A 15,769-nucleotide genomic window follows, 5' to 3' on the forward strand; every position below is an offset into this window, starting at 1 on the left:
AAAATGGCTTAGCAGACCGTCAAACCTCAGAGGGAAGGTAGGGGAGGGTGGGGGAAAGGGGAAGAGATCAACCAAAGGACTTGTATGCATGCATATAAGCCTAACCAATGGACACAGACACCAGGGGGGTGAAGGCATGAGTGGGGGGGGGGGGGGCAATGGGAGGATAAGGACTCATATGTAGTACTTTAATCAAGAAAGAAATAAATTTTTAAAAATGGCTTAGCATAACATGTATATAGATATACATTGTACTATTCTCACAACTTTTCTCTTGGTTTAAAATATTTAAAAAGTTCAGAGGATTATTACATGAAATTTGTAATAATCTAGCATTATCTGGAACTTGGCAAATTGTAGTGGTAGTGTTTAATACCATTTAAATGAATAGGTTTTGCTGTTGAAATATAAGAACCAAGTCCCAACTTTGTAGGCCTAGCCTCAGTCTTGAAGGGACTTGAATGGATATTTTCTGGAGAGTGGTTAAAGTAATTAGTAATGGTTAGCCTAGGTTTGACATCTGTTTTTTTAAAATACTTGTAGAACTATTAGATGTAAGAGTGATTAAGTCTGTGTATATGGCTCCAGAACTAGACTCTTCATTATGGTAACCACTACCACAGGTAACTGTTGAGCACTTGAAATGTAGCCAGTCAGAATTAAGATGTGCTATACCACATAAAGTAAAACACGAACCATATTAAGTATGACTAATTATGATAAATGCATGCTAACTTCAAAAACTTAGTATGAAAATAATGTAAAATATCTAGTTATATCTTGGAATGATAATATTTTAGATATATTGAGTAAAAAATAAAATATACTGATTAAAATTAGTTTCAATTGTTTCTTTTAATTTTTTTAAATGTTCTGGTGGCCACATTAAAAATTTACTGTGTGGCTCACTTTTATTTCTATTGCACAGCACTGCCCTAGAGCACTGAAGTTGGTAGTTGTACATAAAGTTAGATTTCAGCCGAACCGGTTTGGCTCAGTGGATAGAGCGTTGGCCTGCGGACTGAGGGGTCCCGGGTTCGATTCCGGTCAAGGGCATGTACCTTGGTTGCGGGCACATCCCCAGTGGGGGGTGTGCAGGAGGCCGCTGATCGATCTCTCTCATCGATGTTTCTAACTCTCTATCCCTGTCCCTTCTTCTCTGTGAAAAATCAATAAAATATATTTAAAAAAAAATAAAGTTAGATTTCAACTTTTCATGAAAAGAAGCTTAATAGCAGTTAAGGATCATCTGAAAATGGAATGGATTGCCTTTGGAATTTGTTGTTTTCTGCTACTAAAAAGGTGCTCAGATATTTGAAGGGAACGTTTTAGAGAACATTCAAGAATGAAGTAAGAGCACAGATTTAGATTAGATAAATCTTGAGGTTATTTCAGTAGTACCTTTTCCACCTTCATCCCTGTGATTCTAATATGTTATACCTTCATTAAAAATTTCTGACCTGCCATAACCGGTTTGGCTCAGTGGATAGAGCGTCGCCTGCGGACTGAAAGGTCCCAGGTTCAATTCCGGTCAGGGGCATGTACCTTGGTTGTGGGCACATCCCAGTGTGGGGGTTGTGCAGGAGGCAGCTGATCGATGTTTCTCTCTCATCGATGTTTCTAACTCTCTCCCTTCCTCTCTGTAAAATCAATAAAATATATTTTTAAAAAAATTTCTGACCTAAGGATAAGACATTTAAAAATAATAATGAAGGGCATATGCCTGGGTTGCAGGCTTGATCCCCAGTGTGGGGCATGCAACATTCTCCAATTGACGATTCTCTCTCATCATTGATGTTTCTATCCCTCTCCTCCTCTCCCTTCCTCTCTCTGAAATCAATAAAACATTTTTTAAAATATCTATGTAGATTTAGTAATTATCCCAAAAAGAATGTAATTGCAAGTGTTGAATGTCATTGAACAAGCCTTGAAAAGGTAATTTTTTAAAACTGTGTACTAGTTCTATTGTAGAGATCATGAATATGCATCTAAAGGACTAATGGTTAATGGATAAATGGAATGATAGTGTTTTAAGATTATGAGAATCAGGACTTTGTAAATGAGATCATATTTCCAGTGACACCCTAAAATATATATTAGAAATATGGTATTTTTATTCAACCTTAAAGTGAAGATGTGATGCTCTAAAAAACCATGGCAAGTGATTCTAAGCATCTTAGTCATAATGAAACAGTTTATGTGGGCATCCTATATAATAAAAGCCTAGTGTGCTAAGTGTCCAGTCGACCAGTCAGCCATTCAACCAATCAAAGCATGATATGCTAATGATATGTTAAAACCACTCAACCATTCGCTATGACATGCACTGACCAGCAGGGGGCAGATAGTCGATCGGTTGACCAGTCGCTATGATGTGCACTGACCACCAGGGGACAGATGCTCTGACTGGTAGGTTACCTTGCTGGTGGAACTCCTCAGGGGATGTCGGAGAGCTGGTTTCGGCCTGATCAGCAGGCCAGGCCAAGGGACCACACTGGTGCACGAATCGTGCACTGGGCCTCTAGTATAACATAAAATTCTATAAGATAAGAGTGGAGGGAAATAATATTTCTAAAATATGTTTGTATATATTTTTAAATATGTATGTTTTGTTTAATATTGTAAGTAGTCATGTGACCATTTTATTTACAGGTCTAATATATTTACCAGGGCCAAAAATGTAGGAAATTTTGTTTTTTATCATTAGGAAAATGTGAAATCCATAGTGGTGATTAATAATTTGATATCATATATTTAGTTCTAACTGGAAGAAATATACAAATATACAAAGAAATATACAAATTTTATATTAATTATGCATTCCTCGCAAAAACACTTCACAGTTTAGAAAACTCAGACTTAAGTCACATAACTAGAAAGTGGCAGAAACCAGAATTTGAATCTAGGTCTATCTGATTCAAAAGTCTACATTTTTAACTCCTGCTATAATGTGTAACTTTTGAGAATAAATCTTTTCATTGAGATAATGCCAAATGATAACGATGATCCACTATCTTGGTTAAAAGTGCTGGTTATGGCAATTCAAGGTATAGTTAGTAGCAACATATATTTTACATATCTGTTTTTGTCAACAGTTTTTGCCTGTGTACATGCACGTTCGAGTTCTGGTTGCTGCATATCTATTTCAGACGGGCTATGGACATTTCTCATATTTTTGGGTCAAGGGAGACTTTGGAATCCATAGAGTATGTCAGGTAGGAATGCATGCAGTTCTTTTTTTTTTTCATTTCAACATGCTTTTGTGCCTAACTGTTGATAAAATATAAATATTGTCATTATAAGACCATGAATAATTTGAGTTTTGAAATAGCACTTTAAAATTGTGTTATTTCTATGTTCTATGGTTAATAATTAAGAGATAAATAATTTATTACTGAGGGAAGGGAAATATAATTTAGATGAATGTATAATAAAAGCACTGGTACACAAGGGAAAACGTTGCTGGTTTACTTTAGTTTTGTAGAAATGTATAATTACCTGGAATTATTATTATAGCCTATGTTTTCTCTCTCTAAGAGGAGATTAATATTTATTAAGTTTCTACCTTATTCTAGGCAATTTCTGAACATTATTTTACTTATCTCTCATTACAAACCTGAGTTGTGATCTTCTCATGTACAAACAAGGACACTGAGGCTCAGAGAGGTTAAATAATTTGCCTGTAGTAACATAGTAAGTGCTGGAGCTCTAATATCAACCTCTCCAATTCTTTGTTCTTTGAATGACATCACACTGTCTGAAATGACTGTTACATAAGTCCCAAAGATACTTTTTAATTTGAGTAATATCATTTTGTATCTATGACAACTCTCAATTTAATCCCAAATGGGGTAAATCCACATCAAATAGAGATGAAATGGATACCTTTTCTTGAGGTAATCTAATCTCCTCCTATAAACTGGAGCTCTCAGAAGGAGATTGATGATTTTTTCCCTACATGTAACACGATGGCAATTGCAGCCAGAGGACATCTCAGGCTTGTGCTTTGCTGGGATGTAGTTAATATAATGATGCATAAATATTTTATATTCAACTCTTTACAATGACTGTAGAACAAATATAATTTTAGGGATTAATAAAATATGCTTGTATATTTGTTATTCTAGTGTCAAACATTTATACTTTGTCAGAAAGAATCTGTCTTTGCTGTTCATGAATATCTGGAATGAAAACCATTTTCTTCTCCTTTTTAATAGGTCTTATTTCGTCTCAATTTCCTGGTAGTGGTGTTATGTATAGTAATGGATCGGCCTTATCAATTCTATTACTTTGTCCCCTTGGTCACAGTATGGTTCATGGTCATATATGTTACTTTAGCACTATGGCCTCAAATAATCCAAAAAAAAGCAAACGGTAAATATACTCTCTTACTTATGTTAATAAATATGTCCTTTCAATGTACGAAATTTCTTTTTAGTTGGTAAAGGCTATTTTTTGAGACATGTAAACAGTTAAAACTTATGTGTAGTATTGACATTTTGAAAGTTTGGCCTTAAAATCTGTTTCTAAAATGTTGCAGATAAATAGTTGAAATAATAGTGCAGAATAATAGTTTAATCTATATTATGTCTTTTCTTTTTAAATTTAAATTTTTAAAGCCATTTTACCTATTAACTAATGCAACAGTTTCAAAGAGTACAAAGCCAGAATGCAGAGAGCTATGAGAAAGAAAGGAAAGCCAAATAAGGCTCCTGTCTCTTACATCCTGCTTCAATCCTGATAACTCTGCTTTATTTGATTTCTTATATATATTGAGATTTTTAATAAACATTCATTTGTAAAAAAGGCTTTCTATGTCAAACAATTTTAAAAAGTGCTAATATAATTTATCTTCTAGACAACCCTTTAAGCAGTTATTATCAACCTGTTTTACAGCCTCTGTAGTTTAACCGCTTGACATAAACTCAAAATATTAATCAAATGAATAATCAATGTGTATAAACTGGGAGCACATAACTTAAAACATGTATATGTAAAATACATTTTATGGTTAAGTCCTAGTCCATTAGAGAGTTCTTAAGCTTTCTTTTTAGAAGTTTAATGTTTAAGCAGTCTAAGTTAGATTCAACATGTTTGTTAAAATTACATTGAACATATTGTTCCAAATTTTGTTGTAACTTTCAATAATGAATAGGTATAATTGAATTCAGGAGTTGTTTTCAAATATATTTATAGTGGATGAATAGTGGGTATATAGGCTATCAGGTATATGTTGTAGCCTCATTCCTAGCAAGGACCCTCTACCTTTTTTTTCTACTTGTAACTTACACTGCTTAAATGTAGTTTGTGTAACTTATAAGCAGCTTTAAATTATGTTAAGAACTATGCAGGGTATTAATACTTTAAATAATATCAAATATTTTCTTATGTAAATTCACAATTTTTAATAAATTAAATATTTTCTCTCTTAGGAAGTTGTTTCTGGCATTTTGGTTTACTCTTGAAACTAGCCTTCTTGCTGTTATGTATATGTTTTTTGGCATATTCTCAGGTTTGTACAGTCTTTTTTAGTTTATATTTTGTTCTATTTTATTTTAGAGTTCAAATCTATTAAAATATGTGAGAAGATTCAGAGCTTTTCTTTAGCTTCATTTTTTAATGACTGTAATAAAAGTGTCACTCGGTAGTTGACTACTCAATGTAGATCTTTTGAGACCCACTTTTGTTACCCCTGTTTTGTTGTAAGAGCAATTTAAAGCTCTTCCTCTGGCAATTGTGCAGAACCCATTTTACTTGATCAATCAAACGTTTATTGAATGCCTCTTTAAGACACTACTCTAAGTGGAGATCAAAATTCTCTTGACAGAATTTGCAACTTGGTTTGTGCATTATTCATTGCATCAAAATGTTACTTGATTTTTCCATAACTACAGAGTAAAATTTTGGCAGTTAGTAAAACCAAGTTAGGAGCAACGGGATTTGTACATATGTAGTACATTTAATTTAATTAAAAGTTTGGTCATTTTCTCTCAGCTACTTTAGCAGGGTGGCAAACTGCTACCTGCTGGTCAGTCCATGAGACCGACATATCGTTTAGGCAGTACAATAAACAAAATATTTTAATTAGAATGCCTATAGTTGTGACATATTCTGCACAACTTGCTCCTGTCTCCCAAACTCTGTCTTGTACCTGGTTGCATCAGGTACAAATGTCATATAAGCTGTGTGTGTATGTGTGTTTCTCTATAAAGCTGGTTTCTGGCTTGTTTGTTTTGTAGGCTTTCATACTTATTTTCATACTTAGAAATAAAGCATTTATATTACTGCTCCACCTCTAAGGTTTTTTGCAGAAGATCTTTGAAATAATAAAGAAACGATTGGCAAATGTATACAGAAATAAGCCAAGTAATTGCAACAACTACTTAATAGTCATTCATTAAAATTGCCAACACTCTCGTGGAGCATCTGAGGAAGAGAAAGGAAGGTAGACCAGAGGTTCAGTAGAGGACCTAAGGAGGTTTCCCCTGCCCTGGATTAGTGATTACTACTGCACAAGAAAACAAGTTCATAGTCCAGTATAGCCCAGTGTCTTTCACATAATGGATGCTCAATAAATACTTGTTGGTTGGTCACATAAAAAACAAAATTTTAATCAGAAATAAAGTTGTACATTACAAATATATGCTACATAGGATCATATCTAATAGCTATGTACCTATTAAGTCATATTTCTGTATTTCATACAGTTTGCATATATGATATATAAGTACTTAATATTGAAAATTTTGTTAAGAATCATCCTTAATATTCTGAGGCATAAATAGGACCTATTTTTAACAAGCTATAAGCATTTTAAAATCTGTCATTAAAAGGAGAATACTACATTTTATTAAAATAATAAAGTTTTTCTGACCTAAGCATTCAGCATTACCGAAAATACAATACTGTTTCCATATTTTTCTTAATTTTTATTAGCCTTTTAAAAAATTGTGATGTTAGACATTTTTATGCTGTGGAATTAGGTCTAGTAATGGAGTTTTCCTTAATAGAGTTTGTCGTCATTCTTTGGTCTGGAAATTGAGGTTTTTGTTCTCTTCTTTGAAAGACTTCATTAATGTGCAGGAATGTACCCAAGACTTCTGCCTCTACATTCTCAGATTTTCAAGGCTGTCAGGTTAATAAGGGGCACAATTCACTAACTTCACCAGAATAAAATTGTAAACTTTGTTTCAAAAACTAGTAATGGCATTTGCCGATTGATTTATTAAGGTGACTAATTCAGAGGATTCTTTTAACTCAACTGGTTAATTATAGATTATTAAGGACATTTAGAGAAAGAAAAACTATATTTTAACCTTAACCATCATTTCTTAGGTTATTTATAGCATATTGGCTGAAGCCTTTTGTATTTTTGTGTTTTGATCAGTAAATATTAGCTGTTTTGTGTACTAGATTTAAATTTTTAAATGGAATAATTTTCCAATTACCAGCTTATTCTTTTCAAAATTTTCAGTCTCAGTAGCCTTCCATGTGCAGTAAAAGTAAAGTAACAAAAATGTTTTGTCATCTTTATTAGCCATCAGTAAAATAAATTTCTTTTCAAATGAATTTCAAATGAAGTTATATTTTTAAGTTAAATAAGGAGAACCTAAAAACTGTGAGTAATCCTTATATAATTCTAACTTTAGAAAATTATTATTTTTAATGAATTGCAAGACAAGTATTGACTTGTACCATTTTAATTTATTTTCTGGATTCCTTTTTTCAGGGTGCATTTGAGAAGATCTTTTCTCTTTGGCCATTGTCTAAGTGTTTTGAACTGAAAGGAAATGTATATGAATGGTGGTTCAGATGGAGGTTAGACCGTTACGTATGTATTTACCTTCTGATCTTTTGCCATTTCATATTGTACTCTTAAAAATCATTTGGAAATTTTTTAAACTATTTTTACTTAGTTTTAGAATAAGGACACATGTTGATATGTTAAGTCAAAGCAGCCCTATTTCTCTACATTTTTATAGCAGAGAAAGGGTATGCCTGTATATCAGCAGAAAAATACTGTAAAAATGTTGTCTATAAAGTGGCCTTTGTTTGAGTCATAATTTTGACTTACAGGTGACCCATCATATACTTTGTATGCTTCAGCCATTCAGCACAATATGTATTGAGCCCCAACATATGTTTTACTTTTGGTGTGATGAAGGACATATTAGAGAAAGAAGACATACCTCCAGGATTCTAAATATTAAAATCTAGTTTAAAACCCAAGATTACTACTTATAATTGGGTGTTAGGTATGCAGTATGAAATCGGAGGTAGAAATTTGAAAAGAAGAAAGAGCGGTGTCATGCATGGGTGATTTCATGAATTTAATATTGAAGGATGGTTAAGATTCATTCAGTTGACCAACAAAATGTAAAATGTCCAGCACAGCGTTCATTAAATAATAGGCACTGAATAATTACCCTTCTTTACCCTTTTCCCTTTTCCTCCCTTCTTTCACTTATCCCATTTTTCATTCAACAATTGTTTTCTTAGTGCCTATTTCTGGGCCAGTGCTTGGTTCCCATTACCTGTGCATTTTCCAATGAACACATTGAATTTCAAAACCATGTATTAATTATTAATAAAAAGCTTTGTGAAGGTCTTGTCATCAAATAATTTTAAATTCTCAACTTTCTCACTAGAGCATTCTACTATGATATGGTAGTTCACATCAAGTCTTTATTTAAAAAGAAAGCTCTCTGGTCCAACATGTGTTTTTCACTCTTTAAGTGCATATACTCCTATCTGAAAATATGAACTTGGTGTTGTAATCATTCTGTGTTTTATTCAATTAAAAGAAGTACCAATATAAGATGTTTTATCTTGGATAAGTACAATTAAATTTTATGTGCCTTCAGAATAGTTTTTTATTAATATTTTTAAATTGTCATTATTTCTACACTTGCATTATTTCTTCAGTTTGAGCCAGTTTGTCTCATGTTGTTACAAGAGATGTTGGCTTTTCCATTGCTGATAGTTTGTAACAATCATGGGCTTTATTTCATTGCTTGAAGTTTTATTCTTGAAGTTTAAGTCCTAGAAACTCTGAAACTACTAAAATAAGCTTTTAACTTAATTACTTTTATACGTGTTTTTATCATTTACCACATTTGTTGCTATTTATTGGAAAGACGTTGTTTAAAACAAATTTTTCTCTCCTTATTTTTCAGGTAGTCTTTCATGGAATGTTGTTTGCTTTCACTTATCTGACTTTACAGAAGCGTCAAATACTTTCTGAAGGAAAGGGTGAACCTCTTTTTTCAAACAAGATTTCAAATGTTCTATTGTTTATTTCAGTAGTTTCTTTCTTGGTAAGTTTCAAAATGTAATCTTCTAATTTTCCAACATCCTAATTGTAATACAAAATTTCCTTTAAGAGATAGGAATTGAACCTATTATTTTTAATAAATAAAATACTTTAAAATTCTTTTTTTTAATTTTCCAATTGAACATAAATTCTGAAGTGAATACATATACAAGTTAAATATGAAGAATAACTGAAATCTAAGTGATAGGAATTTTAAAAATTGTAATAAAGTTGGGAAGAAATATAACGTAAGGTGTTTGACACGAAGAGCCATCACTGCCTCGGGATCACTGTTCCCAGGGCAGCGTGGACCGGAGCCCCGCTCTGTGCTTTATGTCTGGGCAGTGGAGACACCCAGTGATGAGCAAACCTGTGGGAAGTTTTACTGAAGCTTTTACATCACATAATGAAGCATAATGCGATAAATAAAGAAAACGTCAACATTTCCTGAGAATGCTGACTCTAGGGCGTAACTGCGTTTGTGAACCTATTCACGTATTTTTTGTTTTAGACCTATTCCATCTGGGCTAGCAGTTGTAAGAACAAAGCAGAGTGCAATGAACTCCACCCATCTGTTTCTGTGGTGCAGGTAATTATTTTGATTTAAAGAAAGTGTTTCTTAATTCTTGATAAGGACACCACCATCTTTAGCGGCAAAGAAATTTGAGATCAAACTATTTAAAATGTAATTATTTTACTTAAACTTTCTAAGTCCTAGTTTCCTTTATTGTAACAGGGATGTTAAAATCTCTTTTAAAGGGTTGTTATATTAAATGTATGGAAATGATCAGTATTTGTCACTTAGTAGGCACTTAGAAAATGTTCATTGTACTTCTCATATTTGCTTTTAAGAAATTTTTAATCATTTACCTAATATTTGATGCCAGTATGTACTAGATATTATGCTGAAGGATATAGTGATTACCAAATCAAACATACTTTATATCCTTATCGAGCCTACATTCTTCCATTACAGATAGTAATCATATAATTACCATGTAATTATAAAGAGAAGTACATGATGCAATAATAGACCATCATGAGGGAATATTACCTAGTTGGGGTTGGAGTGTAGGTCAGGAGTGATTTCCCTGAGAACTCTCAGCTGATTTGGAGGGATGAAGGCACAGCAGGCAGCAAGAAGGCAGGCTATGGTGGGAAGGAGCATACACCACATTCGTAAGTGTGTGGTAGAGACTGGGAGGTAGGCAGAGGCTAGAGGCAACTCAGGTCATGTTTACATTTTTGCAGACACCTCTGGTTGCAGGTAATCATAGGACATTGTGGGTAGTGTGATGATGAATAGGGTGCTTTGGAAACACACAAAACTTCTTCCTAACCCATCTTGATGTCACAGCAAGGTTCTCGGAGAAAATAGTGTCTAAGCCAAGACCTGAAAAACAGGTAGCCCAGCAAAGAGCAGCAAAGAGAGTTTCTAGAGGATTCTTATGGAAAAAGCAAAACTATATCATGAGGTTTTATAAATTTTGCCACATAAATATGATATCATCTCTTTCTTCATAAGAAGCCTCAGAGTGGGTTTATATTTTTTTCTAATAAGCATAAATTAAAACTGCTCAACCATGTACTACCTAATACCTGCACTGGTATGCAGTACACAAACCACATGTTTGAGAAATCGAGTTTGTATACACTCTAGAACAAAAATAACTTGCTAATCAATTGGGGGGGAAAGTATTTTGTATGTGTCAAGTTTAAGAATATAAAGAATAAATTATGACTTGAAGGAAAGCAAAAATGCTTTTAATAAACAGATTATTAATATTTACCTTTGTGGTTTTTTCCTTCAGATTTTAGCCTTTATTCTAATAAGGAATATTCCTGGATATGCCCGTTCTGTTTACAGTTCATTTTTTGCTTGGTTTGGAAAAATTTCATTAGAGGTTGGTACATTAATATTTTGCTCTGTCATATATGTAACAGTCAAGTGTTACATATATGCTTGTGTGCATATACACGTGTATGTGTACATTTATATATATGTGTTTGTGTGTAAACCTGACGTTTTTATTTTTATTTTTTAATTCTCACCCAAGTATATGTTTTTAGTGATTTTTAGAGAGAGGAAGGGAGAGAGAGAGGGGAGGGGGAGAAACATCGATGTGAGAGAGAAACATCATTCGGTTGCCTCCCATACACACCTAATTGGGAATCACACCTTCAACCTTTTTGGTGTACCGGAGGATATTTCAACCCAGCCAGGGCAACCTGACATTTTTTTTATCAAAGCTATGTTACTTACAGAATTATAGAGGGGGGAAATTCAGTACTTTCAAAAGCAGAAACATATTATATAATTTTTTACAGCTTTATTTAAATGACTAGACACAGATGACTTTCACAGTGTTCTTTTTACTGTCTTAAGCTTTTAAGGACAACCAAGATGCTGAGCTCAGGAGAGAAAAAAGTAGATATAATTCTAGTATATATAAATGAAATCAGCTGAGGGGATTTTAATTTGTTCATCTCCATAATTAAATATAGTTATAATGCTTATAATAAAATGCATCCTTATAATTAGAAATTTTGGGGAAATTTTAAAACTCAGTACATTTTGTATGTAATACTAATATGAAATTAATCTATAAAATCAGTTTAAAGTAGGTTTTGAAATACATTCTGAGTATTCTGAGCTATATTTGAAAAAATATTTTAAAACAATTCATATTGTAATCATAAAAGATAAATTTTAGAGTATATGATTTATTTAAAAGATACATTTTTTAGTATAAGATTTATTAAGTTGTCTTTATAATAGGGAAATAAGCCCTGGCCCATGGCTAAGTGGTTAGAACACCAGCCCCGAGCACATAAGAGTTGAGAGTTCAATTCCAGGTCAAGGGCATGTACCTGGGTTGCAGGTTTGATCCCCTGCCCTGGTCAGAATATGTGTGGGAGGCAACCAATCAGTTTGTCTCTTTTTCTCACATCTCTCTATTTCCCTGTGTCTCTCTCTCGCCTCTTTCTCCCCCTCCCTCCCAATCTCTAAAAATCAACATAAAAAATATCCTCCTGTGAGGATTAACTAAAATAAAATAGGGAAATAAATGTCCCCTTTGAGTTCTTGAATAAATGTTCTATTATTTTTTAAGTCTCAGATTACATAGAATTTAAAAATCTTGATCATGAAAGACTTACCAAGTCATTCAGTGGACTAAAGAATATTTATTTTGCATGCCCCTTAATATTTAAAGCATGAGAGTTTTATAAACTTTGAATTAATTTACTATTTAGTGTTTCTATTAAAAATATAGAAATATCATAGTCTTCATATTTGTTGAAGTAGCTTAAGCATATTTCTACTCTGATATTTTGAAGCAATGTGATGAAAGAACCACATTTGTAATTACAATAAAAATAAATAGTGGTGTTGTCTAATATATATATATATATATATATATATATATATATATATATATATATATATATATACCCATAGAACTTGAAATACACTTCAGAAACATGTGAATGTGGTCTAAAGCATTTGGCCATACATAACAAACATGGAGACATCTTAAACACTATGCTATTTCCATTCAAAATTTATACCTACATAAACATATTCATAAATAAATATATATATAAAGAGAGAGAGAGAGAGAGAGAGAGAGAGTACACACATAGTTTTGTAGCTGGACACACACACACACACACACACACACACACACACACACACACAGTCATTCTTTACTTGAGGTCTGAATACGGGAGTCCAGATACCTGTCAGCTGTCTTGCAAAGACAGGCCTCATACAGAGCATTTTATAAAGCTAGAGGGTCTCTGTGGTTTGTTTCTTGAGGACTTTGAACCAGTGCTTCCGCAAGTAGGGGTTCTGGAGAGTGGACTCTGCAGTAGGCTTTTCAGAACCAGCAGTGAAACAGAATTAAAAGGTTTTGGAAAAGTCTGCTAATATAGTTATGCTATCAGATGTTTGAATTAGGACAGACTTTTATATTCATGGACCTTCTGTACATATCTAACTTGAAATATTTTTCCTCCTAGCTGTTTACTTGCCAATATCACATATGGCTGGCAGCAGACACAAGGGGCATCTTAGTACTCATACCTGGAAACCCCATGCTCAACATCATTGTCAGCACTTTCATATTCGTTTGTGTGGCACATGAAATTTCTCAGATCACTAATGATCTTGCACAGATCGTTATTCCTAAAGATAACTCATCTCTGTTGAAAAGGTTAGCATGTATAGCTGCATTTTTTTGTGGACTCCTCATCTTATCATCCATTCAAGATAAATCAAGATATTAAGTTGCTAAAATTCTAAAAAACTTAAACTCTTCAAGCTAACTGTTGACTGCTTAGAGGAGAAAAGCATCTATCTTGAGATATAATTGTATAGATAAATAAAAATTTGTGCAGTCAGAGGACAGCTCAGTGATGTCTGTTGAACATGTGTGGTTGTATATATAGGAAATGTACATATCCGATGTGAAATACTGAAAAAAATTGATGAAGCAGAGTGCATTGTAGAGAATTGCATGTGAAAAGTCTTTTCTACTGGATCTATATTTCCATTTATAAGTGATTTTAAGTTAACATATGAAGGCAGGGAAATAATTGCCTTTCCAGTAAAAAATATAGATAATTTAGTTAGCTTAGTGTCACACTGTTTTGATATTTACTAAATTTGTGATAATAAGATTGTCTGTACCAATATTCATCATGGTAATTCCCACTTCATTGAAAACTTTCTCAAGAATGACTACAGTATTGTTTTCTTGCCAGATGTGCAATGGTGTGGAATGATGAACAGTATGCCTTTAATTTATGTGTTCTTGTTCTGTTGCTATGTTTCCTGACATGGTTTTCTTTCTAACTGTGGTTTTCGGATATACTAGTACAAGCTTAAATCTTTGTACACTTGGTCTCACAGAGTTTTTCTAGGCTCCATTACAGGGTTTTGTCATTGTTGATGCTATTACTTCTTTTTATAAAAAGGCCAAATTTTCTTTCCAACTCAAACATTCACCTGTTTCTTTTCCTTAAACTATATCAGTGTAATACCAGTTACCCTGTGGATCCATTTAATATGTTTTCCTCTGACTAATTTTGTATATTATTTCCAATGTTTGGAAAGTTCTTTATAATCATTTTATTTCTTATTACTCCCTCCTATTTTTAAAAAATACTTATCAATCTAAACTTGTGCAGTCTAGTAAAGATTCAAGTTGTTACGATTGAGATGTATGACCTTCAGTAGAATTTTAAGTAAACCGGTGACTTTGGACAATATATGTTTTTTGTTTGGATTGGTTTGGTTTGGTATTGTTACAGCTGTTAGAGGTATAAGTTTATTTATCTGTTGTACAGATTTTAATACAACTTTTAATGTTTGAAAGATTGCACTTGTTTGCTCTTATGTGCGGGGTAAAATATATTTTCTGTTCATCATGTTCATCATGAAAATATGGAGTAATTTAAACAGTAAATAAACGTTTTGTGGATGCTTATTTTTGTATGGCAAAGTATCAATTAAACTGTGTGTGTGCTTTTTTTAAAAAGCTGGGTCCATTAATGATTGGTTTAAATGTCTAATTCATTTTCTCAAATTAAATTTGCTTTTCAAACTTAGTGTAGATCACTGTGATAGTTGAAAAAGGAATAACTTAGTTATCAGAGCTTTGGAGAATAATCTGTTCAGGAAGTGTAAGCATTATGATATATTAGTAGTTTTACTTGAAGATTTTAAAAATTTAATATTTCTTTAGCACTGAATTTATGTGCGAGTGATATCTTCTCATTAATTGAGGACTATTTCTAAGACAGAAATGTGTGTTCTTTCCTTTTCTCTCTCCTTCTGCCCTTACTTAATCTTTGACATTTCCCAGATAGACAATTGTAATGATTCATTGCTCTGCCTCCTAGACTGCAGCCTTATAAGTAGAGAATAGTATAGTTATAAATCAAAAACTTCCAAGTACTGTGATCACATTATTCTTGCTGGTGTGGCTTGCCAATGAGTAGAGTGCATTTTAATTTAGCTTGTAAGTATTGTCACCTGAAAAAGATTCTTCCTGAGGAAACAATTGAAGAAGAAAGATGACCAGTATTTCTGGTTTTGGAAGCACTTTTGTCTCCAACACTGATACCTAAGAGTGAATGTTTTCTCTCCTTTTTGAACTCAAGCCTAAAACTTAACTGGTAAACCCTTCTTCTTCATCACATGCTCTTATTTAATATCCCCCACTGCTTTATTTTGTATGTCTACACTAATAAAAGAGAAAGATTCAAATTGATCGTATCTTTGCAATGCCCACCAACCAATCAGGAGCGAGTATGCAAATTAACCAAAGATGGGTTAATTTGGATATGCAGACACCAAGTGGTGGGGGTGGGGAGGGACACTTGGTCACCATGGTGACTACACAGGTGTTCCTAACCGCCCCAGCCGCTCAGGGCCTCTGGGCAGCGTGG

General features: G+C 33.2%; 1 protein-coding gene across 3 annotated transcripts in view; it reads left to right on the plus strand.

The window, feature by feature from the left end:
* CASD1 (CAS1 domain containing 1) overlaps nucleotides 1-14,805 on the plus strand; it is a 43,804-nt gene extending 28,999 nt beyond the window's left edge. For 2 of the 3 annotated variants that reach the window (XM_059712338.1, XM_059712341.1), the window contains 8 exons: nucleotides 3,096-3,215; nucleotides 4,218-4,374; nucleotides 5,433-5,512; nucleotides 7,730-7,831; nucleotides 9,177-9,317; nucleotides 9,825-9,902; nucleotides 11,125-11,217; nucleotides 13,337-14,805. In XM_059712338.1, coding sequence (XP_059568321.1) covers nucleotides 3,096-3,215; nucleotides 4,218-4,374; nucleotides 5,433-5,512; nucleotides 7,730-7,831; nucleotides 9,177-9,317; nucleotides 9,825-9,902; nucleotides 11,125-11,217; nucleotides 13,337-13,603 — 1,038 coding nt within the window. In that variant the 3' untranslated portion in view covers nucleotides 13,604-14,805. Of the gene's footprint in view, nucleotides 1-3,095; nucleotides 3,216-4,217; nucleotides 4,375-5,432; nucleotides 5,513-7,729; nucleotides 7,832-8,076; nucleotides 8,914-9,176; nucleotides 9,318-9,824; nucleotides 9,903-11,124; nucleotides 11,218-13,336 lie in introns of those variants that run through there. The other variant, XM_059712339.1, reaches the window with a different exon arrangement.
* Nucleotides 14,806-15,769: the final 964 nt, after the last annotated feature.

Source organism: Myotis daubentonii, chromosome 10, assembly GCF_963259705.1.
Source record: "Myotis daubentonii chromosome 10, mMyoDau2.1, whole genome shotgun sequence".
Taxonomy (NCBI): domain Eukaryota; kingdom Metazoa; phylum Chordata; class Mammalia; order Chiroptera; family Vespertilionidae; genus Myotis; species Myotis daubentonii.